General features: G+C 41.5%; 1 protein-coding gene across 3 annotated transcripts in view; it reads left to right on the forward strand.

Annotated features, from left to right (window-relative positions):
* The window catches only part of COP1 (COP1 E3 ubiquitin ligase), a 127,656-nt gene that overhangs the window by 55,368 nt on the left and 52,075 nt on the right, over positions 1-20,213 (forward strand). For all 3 annotated transcript variants that reach the window (XR_013931275.1, XM_080407518.1, XM_080407519.1), the window contains exons 13-15: positions 6,570-6,678; positions 8,465-8,546; positions 15,267-15,383. Coding sequence is in view for 2 of the 3 variants with exons in the window: in XM_080407518.1 (XP_080263644.1) it covers positions 6,570-6,678; positions 8,465-8,546; positions 15,267-15,383 (308 nt within the window). In the remaining variant the exon portion in view is untranslated. The remainder of the gene's footprint in view (positions 1-6,569; positions 6,679-8,464; positions 8,547-15,266; positions 15,384-20,213) is intronic.

Below are 20,213 nucleotides of genomic sequence, written 5' to 3' on the forward strand. Positions count from 1 at the left end.
CCCATTGGCACCTCCACATTATTTCAACCTTCCTTCGGCATGTGGGTGCTTTTGGTTTTGACAAATAAAGTTAGGCTGTCAGTCAAATGCATCCTTGCTGTATCCATTAGCTGTGCTGCCAGTCACTGGTGCTGGGGCTTGCTGGCGCAGTGTCGAGCAGCATAATAACTTGCTATTCTGAAGTGGCGTAGCTTGAGGGAGAAATTGTATATGAAGGCTGTAATTTCATTATGGAATATTGCAGTATGCTGAAAATGTGCCTGTATTATAATAAAAAAACCTAAACAAGTGGAGCCTGCTATTCGTAAAAAAAACTTTGGCTTAAAGCTGTTGATCTTAATTTGGATGGAGGTGCAGCTTCCTTCAGAGACTTGGTCCTCCTGCTAGTGCCCTTTCTGGTATTGCAAACAGATGTATTTCTGCTGTGGCACATGGGTGGTACCTCTCTTCCTAGCAGAGATGGGGGGGGTCTGTGTGCATTTGGTGACATGTCTCTTCTGGTTAAATCGATCCTGGTTAACATTGTTCAAAGTGATGATGCTGGAACATAAATTGTTTGTGGTTATGTTGGTGACTCAGCTTTCGGAGGAGCAGCAGCTCTGATGGGCTTTTCTAAAAGCAGACAGGTGACAGCATTTGTGAGAACTCGTGTCTGGCCAAGAGCAAGTCTGCTGGCCTGGAGCAGCTGTGGGAAGGGAAGCCCTTGCCTGGGACGGGGCTGGCAGCAGCCCAGCCGTGCTCTGATGTGTGCCAGCTGGGGGCCTGCTGAAAGGTTGAGCTTCATGCCAGCAGTAATTGATTGTAGGCTTTTCTGGAGCAGAGCCCTGGTACCAGCTGTAGCTGAGTCTTTCTTCCTCTTCTCCAACCCCCTTTTTTACACCCACCTGCTGCTTAAATACATTCTTTTTTCATCGTCTGCTGAGCTTTCTTATCCCTATTTTTAAGAACGGGGAGGAAGTTGGTGTGTTGGGTTTCTGGTAAATGTGCATCGCATCCCCCGGGAACGACAGTGGCATAAGCTTCCAGGAAAAACACAAGATGACACATAAATCCTCATAAAAATCCCATTTACAGATTCATAGCTTCAGTACAAGAAACAAATCCTGGCATTGTATAGTAGCTATAAACAGCACCCTGTGAGCTAATTATGACTTGCTGTGTCCCTAGCTATGGCAGACTATAATCTGCGGCTCCCCCTGCGCAGGAGGAGATGGGAAAGGACAAGAAGAGGATGAACAGCTAGCAGCGAGCCACGGCTTTTCTCTGATTTATTCAAGAGGCAGATTTGTTGTTTTGCCATAGGTTCCAGGGGAAGAAAAATAAGGAGAGCTAGCATTCAGGCAAAAGAAATTGGCTTTAGGCCTCGTTAATCGACAATAGGTGATGTGCAAGTGTGGTTAGGTAAACACGCTTTTGAAATCCATGTTTAGTATTCTGCATGCTCACCACTCTGTGTTTGCAGCATCTGTACTTCAGTGATAGATGTTACCACAAACCTCCAAAATCGGCTGCATCTGTTTAGTCAACTGCAGTAAAAGCAAAGCATTGGTAGGCTTTTTTTAGGAGGCTGCTAGTATTTGATTGTTTTCATTTTTCAGTGTCAGTAGATCAAATGTGTGATTTCTCTGTCCTAATAGCAGTTCATGGGCATATTGCTGTCAGTTTTTAAAATGGCAGTCAGTTCTTGCTATTAAGCTTAAATTAAGCAAAAACTTGTCGTATGGTGTCTTTCATCACAGTGTCTTTGCTATTTGAAGAGGTATAAGCTTTCTTTATGCCAAGAAACTTCAGAAGTGGTTGTATTGAATACCCATATTTCCAAGGCAGAAAAAATTTGACACTAAACACGTTATAAGGAACTGTACCTTCAACTTCTCATTAATTCCGCTTTTCAGAGTAAATGCTTTACTGTGCAGTAAGATGAAGTTTTTCTTTGAAAGTATTTGTCTTTTAACCCTGCTAGAGGTTTTCTTTGAATTAATTAGAAGAAAGTTTGTTGTTGTTTTTTTAAAAAAATATTTATAATGGTAATGTAGTTCTGTATGTCCCTGAAGTATTTGGTTAGCGCTGTTATTCATGTGGAAGTTCCTTGCAGTAATAGATCGCTCCCTTTAAAAACATTTCAGTCCTAAAACTGCTGGGCCTTGGTTGACTCATGGTAATAGACTGCATCCGAAGCACTTGGCAGTCGGAAGCAGGTCAGACCACAGCAGTTTGTGCCTTATTAGAAGCTTTAACTCTGTTTAACTCTCACTGCCAGAGGGGTGGTTGACACCAGGTAACTTGATCCTGGATTTGAGATGTTTCGGCCATAAAAATACTGGCTCATGAAATAAACATCAGTGTGACTGACAAAGCTAACTGAGCTGGCCAACTTGTGTCTCTGAATAAAATGAAGGATGCACGTAAATCTTTATGGGGTCAGGATTTCCGTGTGTTTGGATCAGATGCCAAGGTTAGGAGAGAGTTTCACAGGTCTGTGATTAGCTTTCAGCTAGCGTTTCTCCAGGCCAGTCTCTTACGAAGGAAAGCTATCACAACTTAACGGCAAGATAAACCTATGGGATGTAGCTGTCGCCCTGTTTCTGCATAAAGGACAAAACAAAACTTGGGGGGGGGGGGGATAGAGCTACTTTTAATTAAAATGAAAGATGGCCTCACACAACTCCTTTTAATCCAGTGCTGAATTATACGTTATCTCATCCTTAGGTAGCTATTTTTGTATTATATCTCATAGCCTCCACATTTCAATTTCTTACTGAATGTGCTGCACGCCATCTAAATGTTGTCTACCAAAGGCTATTGTTTTTTAACTTCTGAGGATTTGATGCTTAACCTGTTTGAGGACTTTGTAAGCTGCCTCTTTTGGTCTGTCTCACCTTTGCCCTTTCCTTTCCTCTTCTCCAGCTTGTTCCCCCCCTGCATTTTTGAGTCTGTGACTCAGTTGTTACCCATGATAATATCTCAAGGGAACCCCAAAATGTAGATGTCTTTGAAGTTTCAGTAAAATTGCCCATGTTTGGTGTGGAAGAAAGATCAATGCTTCCCTAGAGGGGATAATGGCAGTAGCTTCTCAACCCTTTGTAGGTCCCAGGGAAGCCATGTGAAGAGAGGAACATCGTAATGTCCCGCCTCCAGGACAGCCTTCTTTCAGGCCTGTATCATTACGGATGCCAGAGAATATAGCCAAAGGACAGTCAGTCCTTGGTAAAAAGCATCCTTTACCTGGGGAGAGAGCTCCCCTCCACCTGATCCAACCCTGATTTGTGCTGTACAATGGTTACTTCTGAGAATTTAAGTTATAAAGAAACTCAGATATTGCAGTATCAAGGAGAAAGTTCTGGTTTCAGACTTTGTAAAGAGAGTTGGGTGGTGATGAGGGGAGAATTAAGGCAGAGAGCTGGAACAGGGTTAGTTTTGTCTGATTATGATCCTTTAATCATATTCCTTAAAATGAAAGATTTATGGTGTGTGACTTAAAAGGTGTTAATTGAACCACTTAGTGGCTGTAAATCCCTAAACATCTTTCACCTGTCAGTTTCTGTTTTCCCCTCTCAGATATCTACAAATGCTTTCCAAGTGAGTGTTAACCCCTCATTAACTCCATCAGACTTCAGTGGGACAGAAAGCTTAGCTTGATCCTTGCTGTGCCAGACCTAACAGACGTGGGTTTGGGCACAGAAACCCTTCGTTTTTCTCCTTCTGTATTGATTGATCCAATAAAATATTACCTGCCCCTACAAACCTGACAGTTCATATATCCTTAGATCTGTCGCATCTCAAACAGAACTGTTAAACTGTCCTTTAATTTTCTGCCTGTTCAGGAATTCCTAATTTTCAATGTCTGGGGTGATTCAGTTATGATTATCCTCTTCATAGTTCAACTTGCCATACTCAGCTCTCTTCTGCTGGTCAGGTGTGGATCTTGTGCTTCCCTAGCATGAAGCATCTGTCCTCTAACCAGCCAAGGTGGCACCAGCATGTCTGCATTTCTCTAGGACCCTGTCCACCTGCTGATGCTGCCTGCCTGATGGACTCTCAAAGCTGTCCAGGTAGAAGACTGCTGTCTCTAAGATTTGACCCTGGGCGCTATTCTTCCTGCTTCTGTGTGATGGCTACACTTTACGGATTTATTTTTTTTCCCTTAATATCCTTGAAGCCTTGACTTGAGTGGAGGTAAGATGGCAGGGGGCACAGGTTTGAATCAATAAATGTCAAGTGCAGTGTCTGCTCCCCCTGCTACTAGCTGGAGACTGCTCCCAGCCAGAGCCTCACTGCGTTGTAGCTCTAGGGCTCTGAACTGCTTTTGCTTCCATCAGTGACTGACCGCTCTGCCCGGAAACCAGACTCCAGACATCAGACATACTTATCTCCAGGCTGCTGCAGCCTTCACCTTGTGGTCTGAGTGGGCAGTGCCTGCCAGCTTCATTTGGTCCTTAGGGAGCCACTTAAGCCTTTCTGAATGAGCTTTCTAGTAAATCATGGATTGTCAAGACCTACTTTTCTTTGTGGGTACCTGACGGTAGTAGAGCTGATGTGATCATAGCTCCTTGATGATACACTTATGGACAGCCCTTGTTACCTACAACGGCTGAGAAGACTAACATTTTATAATTAGTGATATATTGTGGAAGAGGTGAAACCAGGGAAAGCATTGCCTGAGCTGTGTCACCTCAACCATCGTCTTAACTGGTAGTGGTTAAAGACAATGTCGCTGGGTAGATAAAACTACTTAAGTTTCTGAACGCAAAGTTTTAAAATCAAGAGTTGCTGTTATAAGAAGGAAATGTGCAAGTGTGTGAACAGGCTATAGATAAGGTCCACAGAGGGAGAAGTGTTTGACAGGTTGAAAGCAGTGTTGTCACATGTCCCTCTGTACTGGCCATTCTAAAGAAAGCTCCCAGTGATCCACTGGGGAAGGTGTGTCCTGAAGGCTTTCTCCAAGTGTCATGCGGTGGTGCAAGAGGCTTGCAGAAAGCAGCTGCTGTTGGATGACTGTGTCTTGTTTCTGTAAGTTACAGGTAAACTTGTGCAGACAGAGGTGGTCAGAGCTAGACGTCTTTTGGATCACTCAGTGGTTTCCTGCTGTTGCAAGCACCAATAGCATGTTATTCCTTCCTTGTATTTCTTCAAATTTGTTTTAAAAAACAGATGAGTTTCTTGCCTCCTGTTATTTGGCTGCTCCAGAACCTCAGATAAGCTTGTCGATTCCATGCAGCTAAATAGTGGTGAGCTATTAGTAGAGGTTGGTGTGCGTAGTCCCTCTGTAGTTATAAAACTCACACCCCAGTATGATGTTTGACCGTAGTCAGGAGCAGAACACCAGTGCTGCTTGCTGTTGTTTAAATAATTGAAAAGTAAGTGTTTATATTTAACTACCTTAAAGGAGAAGGATTTTTCCCGTTCTGTGTGTAAAATCCCAAGGATACAAGTGTGTAGTGGAACCAAGAATTTGCCAAGGTATAATACTCTTAAGTCAGTATCCCTGTACCTACATGATATTTCAATGGATAGCTGCACTAATCAAAGCAGTACTAAAAAGTTACAGAATCATGGACTTCTAGTTTATATTGTTGGTTAAAACTTGGCCCCAAGGCTACCCTAATCTAGTTAACTGTGTCAGAGCTGTTTGAACTGCATGAATTGAACCTGTCAGTTCAGCTTCTCTTGCATGTATCACAGTTGATACCAGCTGGCATGCTTTTCTGCCAGATGGTCCAAAAATTGGTGAACAAGTATTACAAATTCTTATCTCTGTCACATTTTTTGGGAGTCAGTGGAGGCATAGTGCCAGAACACTACGAATGTGAATTGGCAGTGTCACTGCTCTTGTTTTGTCTGCTGATGGTTAGAATTTGCTGGTGGAATTGTCATTTAGTTTTGCATGGCCAATTAATTCAGTTTAAAATATAAACTTGTGCAATGTACTTTGCAGTTCTCAATCAGAAACATCTTCTCAACTGCCCATAGCAAACAAAACTGCTGTTCCCTTCTGATAGGAAGAGAAGTCTTTCTGCATTTACAGAAAGTTGGAAGTAGTTTCTTAGAAGTCATACGCTCATTTGCATGTTGGTACATGTATAGAACATTACATATGTACCAGAGGAGAGGTTGATTTAACATCCAAGCTATGTGTTTTTCATATATAGCTTCTGTTAGGTAAGTAGTAATCTTTATGGTGGTAGTAGTAGTAGCTATTGGCAAGAGGCTAAGAAGTCAAACCCTAAGCCTTCTGTGAGAATTTGTGTGAAATTCAAATAGCAAAAGAATTGCGGTGTTAGAGATGAATAAAAAAACCCACCCCAAAACTAGCACTTTGTATTGGGGGGGTGGGGGTGGAGGGGCAATGTCACTTCAGCCAATAAAGCTTTTCTTTTCATTTCTAGAAGAAGTTTTGTTATTTCTGGTGGGTTTTGGTTTTGTCTTTTCCTGAGTGTTTCAGTGGGTGGCTTGATCAAATGCTGCTTGCTCTGCAAGGAAGCTTATTTCCTGATGTATTGCAAGAGTGATTTTTGAGTTGTTAGGTATGATTTAATATAGGACTGACCAGGACTGTCTTTCTTTTTAAGCTGTATCAGCTGGAGTAGTTACCACAAGAACCTGCTAGCCAGCAGCGACTATGAAGGCACAGTCATCCTCTGGGATGGATTCACGGGACAAAGATCCAAGGTCTACCAGGTAAAACACGATCAGTGAACAACACTTGCCCACACCATGGTCCACGTCGAGGGAGCGGCATTCAGTCTGACGTTCTGCTTCTAGTCCAGCAAATAGGCTTTTCCATTCCAAAGGGTGAAATGGATGTTCCTTCTGTCTGCTAAATGCATCTTATCCGTACAGCTTTATTAAGCTGTAGTCCTCTGATGGAGGCAGCTATATCTTCTTGTCACAGTCATGAGGCAGTTGACGTTTTCTTGCTCTTCAGGCAGGGAATCTGCACAGGGAGAAATGAGTTTCTGGAAGTTATTTGTCTCGCCTTTCTTTAGAAATCTCTGTCTCTCCGTACCTGTTCCACTTCGGTCTTTGTTAAAAGCCTTTTGCAAAATCCTGCAGTGACTGCTGCTGCAGGTGCTCATAAAGCAGAAGAGCAAAATGCAGACTTAAGTGGCAAGGCTGGGAGAATGGAGCAGTAGGTAGAACCCTTCCCGATAGTCCTGGGCTCAGCAGGGCAGTGTATGCCCACGAGTGGGTTGAGCTCAACAGCAAGACCTGTTTCAGGAGAAGTATCTGGCATTTTGTCTTTGTGCAGTTCGAGCGTTGTGTTTCTGTATATGGATTCTGGGAGGCTTGTGATCAGAACAAGGAGGTTGGAAGAGGTGGTTCTGTCTGCAGAGATGTTGGAAGTGCTGCAGGATGTTGCGTAGGGAGCATAGTATGTTGAAACTGGTCAGTGATGTTGAATGAACAGCAGACTGGCCTTTAGTTCCCCCTTCCTGACAGTTCAGCATAGGTTTTAATTCCTCATTTAGCCTTTGTTTACTACTTTATTGTGTTTTGGACACTTTATAATGCTTATTTTCACTAATACTTTGCATATCTCAGTTAGAAAGAAATTACACTGGACAAGATAAATCTTGTCTGTTTTCCTCTCAAATACATTTTGCATTTCTTTATGAGGCTGAATAATGAACCTAGAGAGGACCAGCTGTTGCTTATGTTAAAACAAACTAATTTTGCTTCCTATCAGATTACTTGATTATTTTTTTATTTGGATTTGCATAGGGGCATGCATACTGACATCTGTTTGGCACGTATTAGAAATTCTTTAGTGACTTCGTCCTGGCGAGCTTTTCATCATCATAGTCTTGCAAGTCCGTGTGAAGGCTTTAAACAAACGGTTTGACTGAATTTCAGGTTTCATTCAATGCAGCGTTTGCTTCCACATGGCATGTGCCAGCATAGCAAATACAGCTCTTCTGTGTTTTACGGAAGAGTGTGCAGTCTTATAAGAATATTGGAGTGGAAAACCATAGGATTAGACACTGGCAGTTTCACTTAGTAACTCAACAGAAAGGTGAGGATTTCCTGGACTTCCAGAGAGGAGGTGTTTGGAATGATTTTGAAAGGACATCTTACTGGTATTGGGAGATACAGTTGTGATCTCCTAGAATAAGAAGCAGCAGTGGACCAGTGGAACGACAGCCAGTTAAACCATGCTGCAAGAACAGGTCTTTAATGTATATTTCTGGAAATTATTTTTTTTTCAAGTAAAAAACCCCCAACAATATATCAGTTTTAGTTTTTAAAATTGACATCTACTGTTTTCTGCTTTTATGGCACATCTGGCATACTACAAGCATTAGTCTGATTTGGAGAAAAGGTATGTTTTGAGAAACTTCTAAACACAGTAAACTTCTCTGGACTCCGCTGACAGTTTATACTGAACAGCATGTGTGTCTTCTGTTACTAGTTTAGCAGATTATAGCTCACTACCATGCAATGTTTTTCTTGTTTCTCTAAACAGGAGCATGAGAAGAGGTGCTGGAGTGTTGACTTTAACTTGATGGATCCAAAGTTGTTGGCTTCAGGGTCTGATGATGCCAAAGGTATTACTCTTCTTTTTTTTTCTTTTTTTCCTTCAGTCTTTGTGCAGAAGGCTTATGCTCTGTGTTCCCTTTGAGGTATTTCAAGCAGCTGATTCCTCAGCTGCCTTCAGTATTGTAGTTGATGTGGCAGTGGGTCAAGATATTACTGAACTGTTTGAATCTTAGAGAAGAGAGGCTTTGTTTGGATTAAGATCTTTGGGTGTGATGTTCACGTTTTTTTGGGTAATATGCTCTCTAGCTAGCGTTTTCTAGAACACTAAACAAAGCAAAATGTGTTTTAACATTCGTTAAACTTATTGAATTAAAGCCTTGGGGCATTCCAAAAGAACAGCGTGTATTTATATTTCAAAAATGAGTTTGTAGGTAAAGAAGCAGAAGTTAAAAACGCCTGCTGCTATTTTACCTGTAGCTCTGAATGTTAAAGATTGTGTGCAACAAAAAGCTTCCCACTTTCATGATGTGCAATGTGTTATTCAGAGTTTAACGGATCTGGGTGGTGTATTGAATGGAAGCTCTGGGAGTGACTCATATTTCCACACTCTGGGATCCGTTTGACCAAGGGCTTTTGGAGGACCCTTAAGACAAGCCCTTTCCCAACATACCGGTGGAAGAATATTCCTCCTTTTCAAAGAAAAAGGAAACTTCTAAAGAAAAAATAGCTCTGAGTGATATGTAGTATTCTTCATCCCTCTTCATCCCTAATGAACAAGATTTTATCTTGTTTACATAGCTTACAATATCAAACTACTGTTATTAAGCAGCAAGAGCTTTAGCATTCCTTTTGTATTCAGTGGGGATCAACTCCACTGATACTACTCTGGATGGAGCTCTTCATGATTTTCTTTGAAATGATAAATTAATTTTTCATAAGCATTAAACCTTGGAAGCCGTTCCCCCCTTTGAAATACTTTAAATTCTGTTTCAAAAGAAAGCTGTATTAGTGTTCCTCAGTTGCATTTGGCAGTCTTAATGTAGCTGGTAATTCCACTTTAAAAATGCAGCTTTAATGATTACTTTATATTTAGGGTGGATTTTTAAATTATTTTGATTTTTGGTGGATGTCAAGAGTGTGTTCCATGTGCTTAAATGCAGGAGGAGTGAACATTCACCTTGTAAACTATCAACCTCTTCATCAGGTTGCTCCCCACTCATGCTATGCATTTGAAAAAGCTTATCTGCCAGGTAGACATGCATTTATTAGCATGTTAACAAGTTGTCCAGTTTTGCAAAGCCAGCTGCAAGCAGGGCTCCTGTCTCTGAACAGTTCACTACTTCAGTAATAGTCTCCAGAAGTGTTTACTTAGAAATTATTGTAATAAAGTCTGCAGATCTACTTAACTTGCATTTCAACTCATAAAGGTCTTTCAAAGGTATATTGGTTTTTCTCCAGATAAAACTGGGCTAGAACACTTTATCCTTTACTTCTACCATGATTTGTCTGTGATTTGCATGTGTAACAAGCCCATTAGAGACCTGTGTGGAACTGTTTGAAATAAACAAGGATTTTAGAAGTCCTTAAGGTACAGAGCAGGAGTAGCAAATGTTCAAATCGAGTGTCCACCTTGCATATCGGTGATCACAGTGAAAGGGTTAGATGTGAGGAAAAGGTAACACCTATGACAAGTGCCATAGCTCAAACCTGCCTAACTTAAAGTTTTGTCCTTCTGCTTATGTTCGTGTGGGAGTTCTAGCCAGCTTTGGGTACAGTCAGACATGTCTGGGCAGGTACAGCATCTGGTGGAAAGCCAAGATCTATGTACTGTTCTTGTCGGTTTTGTTTCTCTCCTTGAAGGCCACACTGGGCTGTCTAACAAGAAATCTCAGTGCTGATAGATATTGGTGTGACCAGAGCAATTGGAGCTAATCTCGCTGCGCTTCCCCAGAAAGCACAAGTAAAACACTTTCCTGTCAAGTGGTCAGGACAAGCCAGCAAAAAAGTGACAGCTTCGCTAGTGCTTCCCGCTTGCCTGCCTGTGAATCTGCCTGTCTCTGCTCGGTCTTTTCAAGTTGGAAGCTAATTTTTGAAGTACTTGGTATGCTTGGTAGGCATGTATTGGGGAAGGAGTTTTTAGATAAAAAAATCCTGTGCCTCACAGCTGTCTCTGTCAGGGCTCAGGCACAGCAAAGGGGGTGCTAAGAAGCAGAGTGCTATTAGGGATAAAATGATTCTGATATAATTAGAAACAGCATCCTTGGGCTTTAGGTCCTGCATTGTCCTGATCATTAGTTGAAGATAATTCAAGATGCTTATTTGTGGAAGATCTTTCTACTTTAATAGCAGAAAATAAGGGCATAAAAGCATTACTGTATTAAAAGTAACTACTTTGTGCATGAAAACCTCACTTTTATCTACAGTTGTCTTGCCCTTTTCTTTTAAAGGGGCAGAGGTAGTTTTGTATGTCTATAGGGACCCAAAGGAGTATGCCAACTAGACAGCAGTGAGCAAAATTAAAGTGTTTACTTGGCTGCAGGCAGCTTGGGGAAGCGGCACAGTCTTAATTTCAGTTTTTATGCATGTAATAATGGCAGGAGCTATGATGCTCATGTAAGTAGGAAAGAGTGTATTTCTGCTATTGGAGGGGAAAAGATTATTTAATTTTGTGAAGGCAAAATGATGCTATCAAAGTGCCAGGATAGGGCTGGAGCAAGCGCACTTAGCTAATGACTTACAGCTGGCTCTTCTGGATTGGGAAAGTAGTTTAATGGCCATGGTGATGTTAGCAGATAAGATAGAGTAAAATATTTTGTGATGCCATGTGGGTGGAATTTAAGTCTCCACTGCGGTAGAGACCTGTTTTGGAGTGATCAAGCATTTGTTCTCTGCTCTGGGGTTGTTTTTGAAGCTCGAGGAGATACAAGCAGTACTGACAAATTCAACTGAAAAAAGTCCTGGGTTTAAGTCCTTTCTGCAAGCTGTAGTCCCTTCACTGGGCCTGGCTCAAAGTGGAGAGGTGGAGCAGAACAGGAGCACACGAGAGCTCTGAGCTGTAGCAAGAGGATACTTTTTATTGTCTTACAGCAAGGAGAAATGAAAGCATCTGTTTCATTACATCTAAGGAAGGTATTCCATGCTGCCTTAGTTGAGACCATTGGTACCAGTGCTTACAGCTATTTTTATTTTTTTTATAGTGCCCCAGAATTCAGAGGGGTGACACACAGATTTGCAGAGGTGGCTTCATAAAAAAACAAGCGTGGCCTTCTGGAGAGGGAACTAGCCTGAGAACTGCAGGTCACAGTTTGCCTCTCAGCTTTGTTGAGGACTTCAGAAGATTGTTTGGGGCTTCATTTTTGGTGATACTACTTCAGCTTCTGCTGACTCCAACTGGAGGTCTAGGTGTTTGTTGCTCTTAAAATACCAGGTTGAAGTTTCAGCTTGCTCATTTTCCTGGTTAAAAACTTCCTGGAGATCTGCGGGTTTGTTGAATTCAATTGGTAATACCTTGAAAGGTCAAGATCATGTTGTTAGTTAAAATATCAACCGAAATAGCTGTCTGGCTGCATCTTATGCAAGGAGGAGTAAGTACCCTGTGGTCATTGCCTGCTAACAGTCAGCAGTTTTACATCATCCTCCTGACCCCCGCGCAAGGCAATAGATCAAAAATTTTGCCTGGCAGGACAATTCGGTAGCTTCCTCCTTCCTTTCCTAGGGATTCCTCTAATCTGTGCAAATGAGTCTTCTGGTAGCAATACCCTATTCCTGGTTTGCAGCTTTTTGAGCAACAGCAGGCTCTCAGTCACGTGAGCAGATAAGAATTGCAGGAATGACAGTCTGGATGAAATATCCTTACCATCAGTGTACCAACTGTACACATTGGCACTTTCAGCTATTGTAGTATAGGCTTCTGCCTCTTCTAGCCGGTTTTTAGATACAGAACTGATGTACAGAAAATTAATTTAGAAACTTTGACATTCAGTGTAAAGCTCCAACCAAATAAAAAATATCTTGAAAAGACCTAAACATTTTAAATCAAAAATGGGGTTCTGGAGGCATCTTCTTTACTTTACTTTAAGGTATAGACATTTGACCATATAGAGATGTCTGTCTCAGCAGCTGCAAAATTAGGAAACATATGCTTTGAGAACATGTGTTTTAGAAATAGTCAATCTCAGATAGTTGCTTGTCTCATCAACACAGTTCTAGGTGTTATCAAGACATCTGTATGTTGTATAATTACTGCCTCGACCTCAGCAAAATTGCTGAAAGCTACAGCAAATAAACTCTATCCTTATGAATTATTCTTTATTAACCTGTCAGTTCTTTTTAAAAAATAATGGGCAGTTCCAGGTAAAACCTGACATGTTTCATTACGTGCCGTTATATGTCGCATACATCCTTTTCTATGGTACTGACTAAGATGTAATTGGAGCCTGGTGTATCCCACAGCAGTTAGATCGCACAAATTGCAGACTCCTATCTGTCTGTCAGTCGTAACAAATACGATGATGGCTTTGAACACATGGGCTGACTTCACCAGATTAAATAGCTCAGTTTATGACCTGAAAACTTGAATGAAAAAAGGAGCCAAATTGAAACTGAGCCCTCAGCTTTTCCTACAAAACTGAGACCAGATGGCCGTTAGTTTACTAGAGGTGGTGTCAACGAGAGACCTGGCTGCTTTAGATGCAACTTCAAATATTGATACCTGGTTGGAAGGCTTCAAGACAAGCCTGTGTGGTTTTGGTATTAGACTTGGGCAGAAGGTTGCTCTGAACTGTGAAGTCATGAACCTCTCTGCATGCCTCAAGTTGAAGCAATGCTGTCTGCTGACAGCATCCTCTTGTAATTGTGGTATTTTCTTCCTGTAGCATCTCATCCATAAAGTTTATGTCCTCTTCTGCTACTGCAACTTAAACTATACATCTCCTGGTGTCTGTTCGTTGAAGCAAAATGCTAATGTTTTATTGTTTTGCAAAGTTGTCTTTCCTGGCTTCGTTCCCCTCCCTGCCCCCAAGCGCAGAACATGATGGAGGAGGTATATCATCCAGTCTCACGTGGGAGAAGAGAGCATCTTAAGCCGTGCTTGCAAAGCTCTTGGCTTTATTTAGTAATGTAGCTAGATGTTCTGGATGAGTATTATAGCTCTAGTAAATGAGAATGGATTTATTTCTGAAAACCAACAACAGGGTGGGTGCTGTTTTCGTTGAATTGTACATAATGCTTATGTGAATACAGTATGCATCAGTGTTTGTATTTCTAGTGTATGTGTGTGCTGCTTTATAACGGTTCCAGGCAGCTGTCAAATACCCACACAGTGCGGTATTTAAAGTAATTCCTTGGTGTGCTCAGAGCAGCCCTGTATTTCCTTCATCTTGAAGCAGTTCTCCTAGTTATGGTCACAAGTAGCGCAATATCGTTGCTTTTCATTGCTTCCTGTACTATTAAAAGCGGGTGTACTAGAGTGAACCTGCCAGTGTTCCTCCTTATCCCTGACCACATAAAACATCCTTGGGTAATCCATGTGGCAGCCTTACTTCTCCTTCAAAAAGCTCCTGGGAAAACTGACCAAGAGGTGATAGAGGACCTGTCAGATGGTGGGGAGACATACCGTAAGACTGCTTACCTCAACTACAGTAGGTAACAAGGTTCATGTTCTTTTGCCATTTTTGCTCACTTCACCTCCAAAGTGAGCGTTTTGTAAAAAGACAGCAGAGGAGCCATGGGCCATAGATCTGAAGAAGCCCAGGCTCATGAGGAGCTGTGTTAGGGGATTAAACCTACATGTAGCTCCTGCACGTTCAAACATTGGCTTCAGCTTGTTCTGCTTCCTTCCTCAGCATGCTGATCGTGGTACTCAAGTACTGTGCGACCCGCTCAGCAAGAAAAGTGAGGGGGGGCTATCACTGAAATCTTATTTTCTGCCTTGTAGGCATCAGTGGGGCTTGATGCCAATATGCTGCCCCTTCACCTGGGCAGAGAGCAAAGTGTTTCATCTCTAGCTTTTAGTAGTAAGATTGGCTACGTGGGGAGCACCTGTCAGTCTTCATCTTAAGGTTAAATGATACTTGAAATGTTTGTGGAGGGGTGGGGGGAGGCTGTATTTTGAAAAGCAGCTTTTTTCTGTTGGTTGTCCTGTGAAGCGCTGAAGTGGGTACTTGGGGGAAGAGCTCATTCTGTACTGCATAGTTTAATCGGCGTTCACACGGTAGCCTAGTAGAACAGTAGAGTTCTTGTACTGAGGGAATATATCATCATAGGAAGCCAGCATACTGATTTCTTTCCTGCCTGTGCCAGTTTCTCGAGAATAAAACAAGTTGTTCTCACTCGCTGTGCTCAAGCATACAATTGCGTATATTTATTCTGTGCAAAGCAATTCTGCCGTGGAGCACGGAGTTCTTGCGTTGGAGCAAAGGGGCAAAACAAAAAAGGACGGAAGCCTTCCTGTTCTTGGTTATGTGAATCTGCATGCCATAGTCTTAAATGCTGAGATTATAACATGTGGTTAGTCACCTGCTCTGATATTCTCAGCCATGCAGGATAGAGACTTTCAAGATCTCGTGTGTGTATAGAGGTGGTCACAATATTTACAGTGTGCACCTGAGAATGTTCTCAAACTTGGCAACTGCTGGTGACAACTGACCCTTTATAATCACTAACATCTTGGCAACTGAGGCTTTCCAGGATCTAATTTATGAAATAACTAGATTTTATGCCTTTCAAATGAGGTTGATTTTTTTCTTGTTGTTTCCTGTTTCCTCATTTCTCTTTTTCTGTTCCTCTAGTGAAGCTGTGGTCTACCAACTTGGACAACTCAGTAGCAAGCATCGAGGCAAAGGCTAATGTGTGTTGCGTCAAATTCAGCCCCTCTTCTAGGTATCACCTAGCTTTTGGCTGTGCAGGTAGGTAAAAGGGGTTTTGGGCAAAGAATATTGTTTCTTCCTTCCTTTGTTTCTTATCCCCCCCCCCCAGAATTTGAGTGAGGTTGACTGCTATGCCCAAGACTGAGGCGTCTTTGCAGTTAAAATGCCTCAGAGGCAAAGCTTTTCAAATGTGCAGTCACCCAGAAGACATCATGATACCCAAGTGTCAACTTCATCCTGCAGCCTGGCTTTTTAATTTGGGTGCCTCTATCAGAGATAAAAGCTCACGAAAGCAAGTGGCCTCCCAGTGTGTGTGTTGAGGTCACTGAGGCAACCAGGCAAAGCTCAGCTGTGAGAATCTCGTAGCAAAGTGTTAACACCGTGATAGTTGTTCTTTCTGATTTATAGCATTACTCTATAAATACTACAAAGCCATACTGGGAATTTTAACTGGTTTTACCTGAGGTGTGCCATAAAACAGTGGCTGTGCATGTTTCCCGTAGCTGCAACTACAGTCCCCATGGGTGGGCTTTTGTTTTCCTACATTGGGCAAAGATCATTGTTAATGGTTTTATTTGAAGTAGTCAGTGGGGAAGGCACGATGAGCCTTTCATTCACTTAGATTAAATAGTTCTTGGTGATAATACAAAGATTTTTGAAAACAGAGCAGGTATCGCTTTGAGAGGAAACTGCTGCGTGCATAGCAAAATACAACTGAAACTTAGAGGTACCTATAAATATTTAACCAACTCCGTATTTTCTTTCCCCTTGGGGAGTTTTAATGCACTTGTAACTAGATGTTCTGATGACATTTGCTGTCTCTGGACTTCAGGAGATACGTTGATCGTTCTTGCAACCAGTGGCTTGCCATTTCATTTAGGTGTTCCCATTTCCAGGCTGGTTCTACTCTGATTGTGATTCTTAGTAGGAAAACATAAATTTGCATTTTGATACACTGCAAAAAATGGATTCAAGTTGGAGTGTAAAATATTGACTTTCTCGACAGGCATATTGCTGAAGTTTAGTGAATTACATGCAAGAATAGAATTGAATTACAATACCTACTAGCAGCATTTGAATGAAAGGGGCTATCTGTGAAAGGCTCTAGGGAAAGATGAGCGCACCAGCCCCAAATGCGTCAGCCACTGATTAAAATAGATATGTAGAAGCACTACAAAACAGAATTCTTCCTGATAAATCAGTAACTGGGATTCCTTTCCACTTGAAAGGCGGAGGGGGGATAACACACAGATAAATCTATGAAGGCTTTCAGAGCTGTAGGGCACGTGGGATGGAAGCAGATGGGAGCATCTCTATCCCCAAGCCACATCCAGCAAACCACGCGGGGCTCGTCTTCAACAAGTGTGTTTGGGAAAGAGGCATTAGTGAGCATCAGGAGTTACATGGAGGTTTTAAATGACTACATGGGCGTTTTTATGATTTAGAGAATGCTGAGGGGTGAAATGGTATTTGTACTCAGGAAGAAGGCATAAGAGTGAGAAAAGATTAAAATATTAAAAGTGTTTACATCTGCTTGATGCCTGGTAATTGAGTCTCTAAATAAAAATTAAAATGGATATTTAACTATGATTGCTGAAACAATTACATGGAGTAATTGAACTGATGGGAATGACTTCCCACAAAGGAATTCTAATTGATCTTTCAGCCATAAAAATGTGAAAAAATGGCATATGAAATTAAAAGAAATACTGGAGTCTTGAAGTTATTTCTGAACTCTGAAAAAAGTCAAATCAAAGAAATGAGTTAGTGTCTGCATTCGTACTCCATATAGTAAACCAGTCCTGTTTAATGTGTTATGATGGAGACAAAGTTTTTTTGCTCCATCAATTTCAGCTAGTCTTGTTTAAATTAATCTCATCTATGGAAAAAGCAATCTAACTTTATGTAAAAATTAATAAAGGAAGACTCAAAGCTGGTTTCCTTGTAGGTTTTTTTTAAAAAAAAAACCTACAAGGCAGATTGGGCACACTTACTTGGCTATTCCTATTTGCCCACCCCCAATCAGAATAAAGATAAGCAATGCAAAACACATATTCAGCGACCAGTGTAGTGAGCAATTTTAGAAAGCTGTCCTAGCTCTGCCTTGGCTTGTTCACCTGCTAAGAGGATTTTCAGTTTTGAAAATAGTTTCAGTTACTTATTCAGTGATTTGGTCAATGGTGAAAGAGCAAAAACTCCCTAGCATTGCATGCCCAACAGTTTTGTACAGTATTTATGCAGAAGTGCTGCTCCTGTATATGCTGTCTTGTTTTATTTGTTCATTTGATGGAAATTAATGCTATATATGTGTCTGTGTTTATGTGTGTCTATATATGTATTTATGGTTTAAGACTTGATGAGATAAGCAATTGATGAAATGTTTGGTGGGGGAAGTATTGGTACTTAATATTTGAGATGAAAGAAGGAAGTAAATTGATTTAATACACCGTTATTAAATTACTAAACATAGATATTTCAATTCCCCCCTTTCTCTGTAGGCAGAATAGCTTACAAGCTAGCATGGCTCGCTTCAACGCAGTTTTGACTGCAGTTCTAACTTTTTTTGGTGTTAACATTTTGACATTATGGTTTTCTCAATTTTCATTTCCTGGTTTTGTTTGCTCTTGAGGGTCTTTCTTAACTATTAGTACAGCTGAAACACCTTTTCATAAGGTCTTTCTTTCACACCTTGCTTAAGGAAACATTTTCCTCTGCCCTTGACAAATGAATCTTGCCCACTTACATCTATCTATTCAGAATGCCTCTTTGAAGTAGGTTTTCCTAATCAGATGCTTCAATTAATCAGCATCTCTGTAAATCTCTGTGTTGGTTCCTTCTTTGCATTCTGCACAGAAAAAGGATGGCTGTCTTAAGGTTCCTTTCTACCCTGTCTCCAGTTTATGTATCCCTTCTCATTTGTTAGTAGTGTTTTGACTGTGACAGAGCTCTGCCTGTGCTACGTTGTGCACAGGTGAAACACTCAGAGGTACCTTTTGTGCTTTCTGTCACTTTCTGCAATTTTAGAAGAACTTCCTTTTACAGAAAAATAAGGAAGATACTTAATCCCATTAGAGGTCTAGCAACACATGGCATGAATTGTATGAGCTGATGCAGCAGCCTATTGAAATGGTCTCATTGCCCTTTTGTTCCCTGTGTGGCTTTTATCTGCTGAGGACCTCTGGCCCTCAAACTGAGGGCTTCTTGGGGGTCACTTTTGCGTGTCTGGTGCTGAGTGTGATGGCAGCCTGGCCTTCATCTGTGTCCCTCAGCTGTAATGGAGTGTATATGGCCAGTCATGTACCTGGCTCTGTAGGAAATCCTGAACCAGGCAGCTTGGTTTAAAAATAGTATTTCCACCTGCGCCCAGTTTCCATGCTGTATTGCCAAATAAAGGGAGTGAACTGAAGGACTGTGGTGATGGGTTTTGAAGCAAGGTCAGGCTGTGAACCTTGTGGCACAATGAGCAAATTGGGGGTTAGTGCTCCAGCAGCTTTGGCTCTATTTTTCTCCCTGACAAGACTGTTGACTCTGCTAGACCGTGCACTGCTGTTCATATCTTGTTGCGTGGAAAACATCTTTTTTCCCCCTTGGGCCAATTTCCTTTGCAGATCCACGTCCATCACTGGCAGCAGAAGGAGAACACAAAGCAACTGCCTTAAATGATGCCTCCTGAAAAAGGCATGATGTGGGTCAGTATTGGGATTTGTATGGATTTCTTGGTCAAACCCTCTGTGCTTCAGTATACCTGTTGGTAAACACCAGTAGTAATAATGGAAGGCGTTGCTGTGATGCTTTGATTTAGATTGAGCCATGGTCAGAAGTGTTGTTGGACTATGTATCTCTGTGTGGAGCACTCTCCTTTAGTACAGAGTACTGGCTTGGCTTCAGATGCTATAGGAAAACCATGCTTTAGTTGCCACTATAGAAGCAAATCCTGGGATTACCATCTAATGTGGATGATATACATGTTTCTTTTTTGGGCTCTTCACTCTGAAAGCTTTTAGATGACCAAAAGATCATTCTGGTAGCTTAAAACTTAATAAATGAGCAATAAACTGGAAATAGAGCCTATACAAGAGAGGAATAGGTATTTGGTTTGGGAAATAAGTCTTTTAAAATCAGACAGGCACTTCAGGTGAGAGGGAAGCTAGCATGTCTGGCTGTAGCTTGATAAAATCTGTTCAGTGGAGAGGGCACATAAAGAAGAAAAGATCCCTTTTGTCTGTTACTTTAATAAAATATTCTATTTGCATGCTTACTGAGTTGAAACATTGGGCAGTATAAACTGTAATCACTGCCGAATACAGAATCAGGTAATTTTGTGGTCTTTTCCTCTTTTTAAAAATAGATAGGGTTTTATCCTGAAATTAGCTATATAAATCATGACCAAAGTTATTATTGTTCTGCCTCAGCAATAGCACTGATGCCCTCAACCCATATATTTTTCTAGCAGTACAGTTTCCCTAATTTAAAAAAAAAAGAGGCTGAAAATGCATGCAGTGTGCAGCCTGAATGTCCAAGTTGTGTAGTCTGGGTGAGATCAGACTGTCTGCTAGCTCTAGTGAGCTAAGCGTAGCTATTGATAGTAGCGATGCTTTATTCCCAGCATGCTGTAATACTGTCAGCAGCTACCACTGACCTTTTATTTCCTATATATTATGCAGAGATCATGTCATCAAAACTTCAGATTCCTGAGTTTTTAACATTAGATGCATCATCATTTCGCACGCTATGTTTTTATCTTGTAGGACCCACAAGTCTAGCAGGTTGGACTGGGGGATGAGAGGAGTTCCTCAGGGGTGGAGAGATGCAGGATATACTATCTGCTCTCCTGGAGCTTCACAAAATAAGTGGAAGCTGAGGAGAGGT

Source organism: Falco punctatus (genome assembly GCF_963210335.1).
Source record: "Falco punctatus genome assembly, chromosome: 11".
NCBI lineage: Eukaryota > Metazoa > Chordata > Aves > Falconiformes > Falconidae > Falco > Falco punctatus.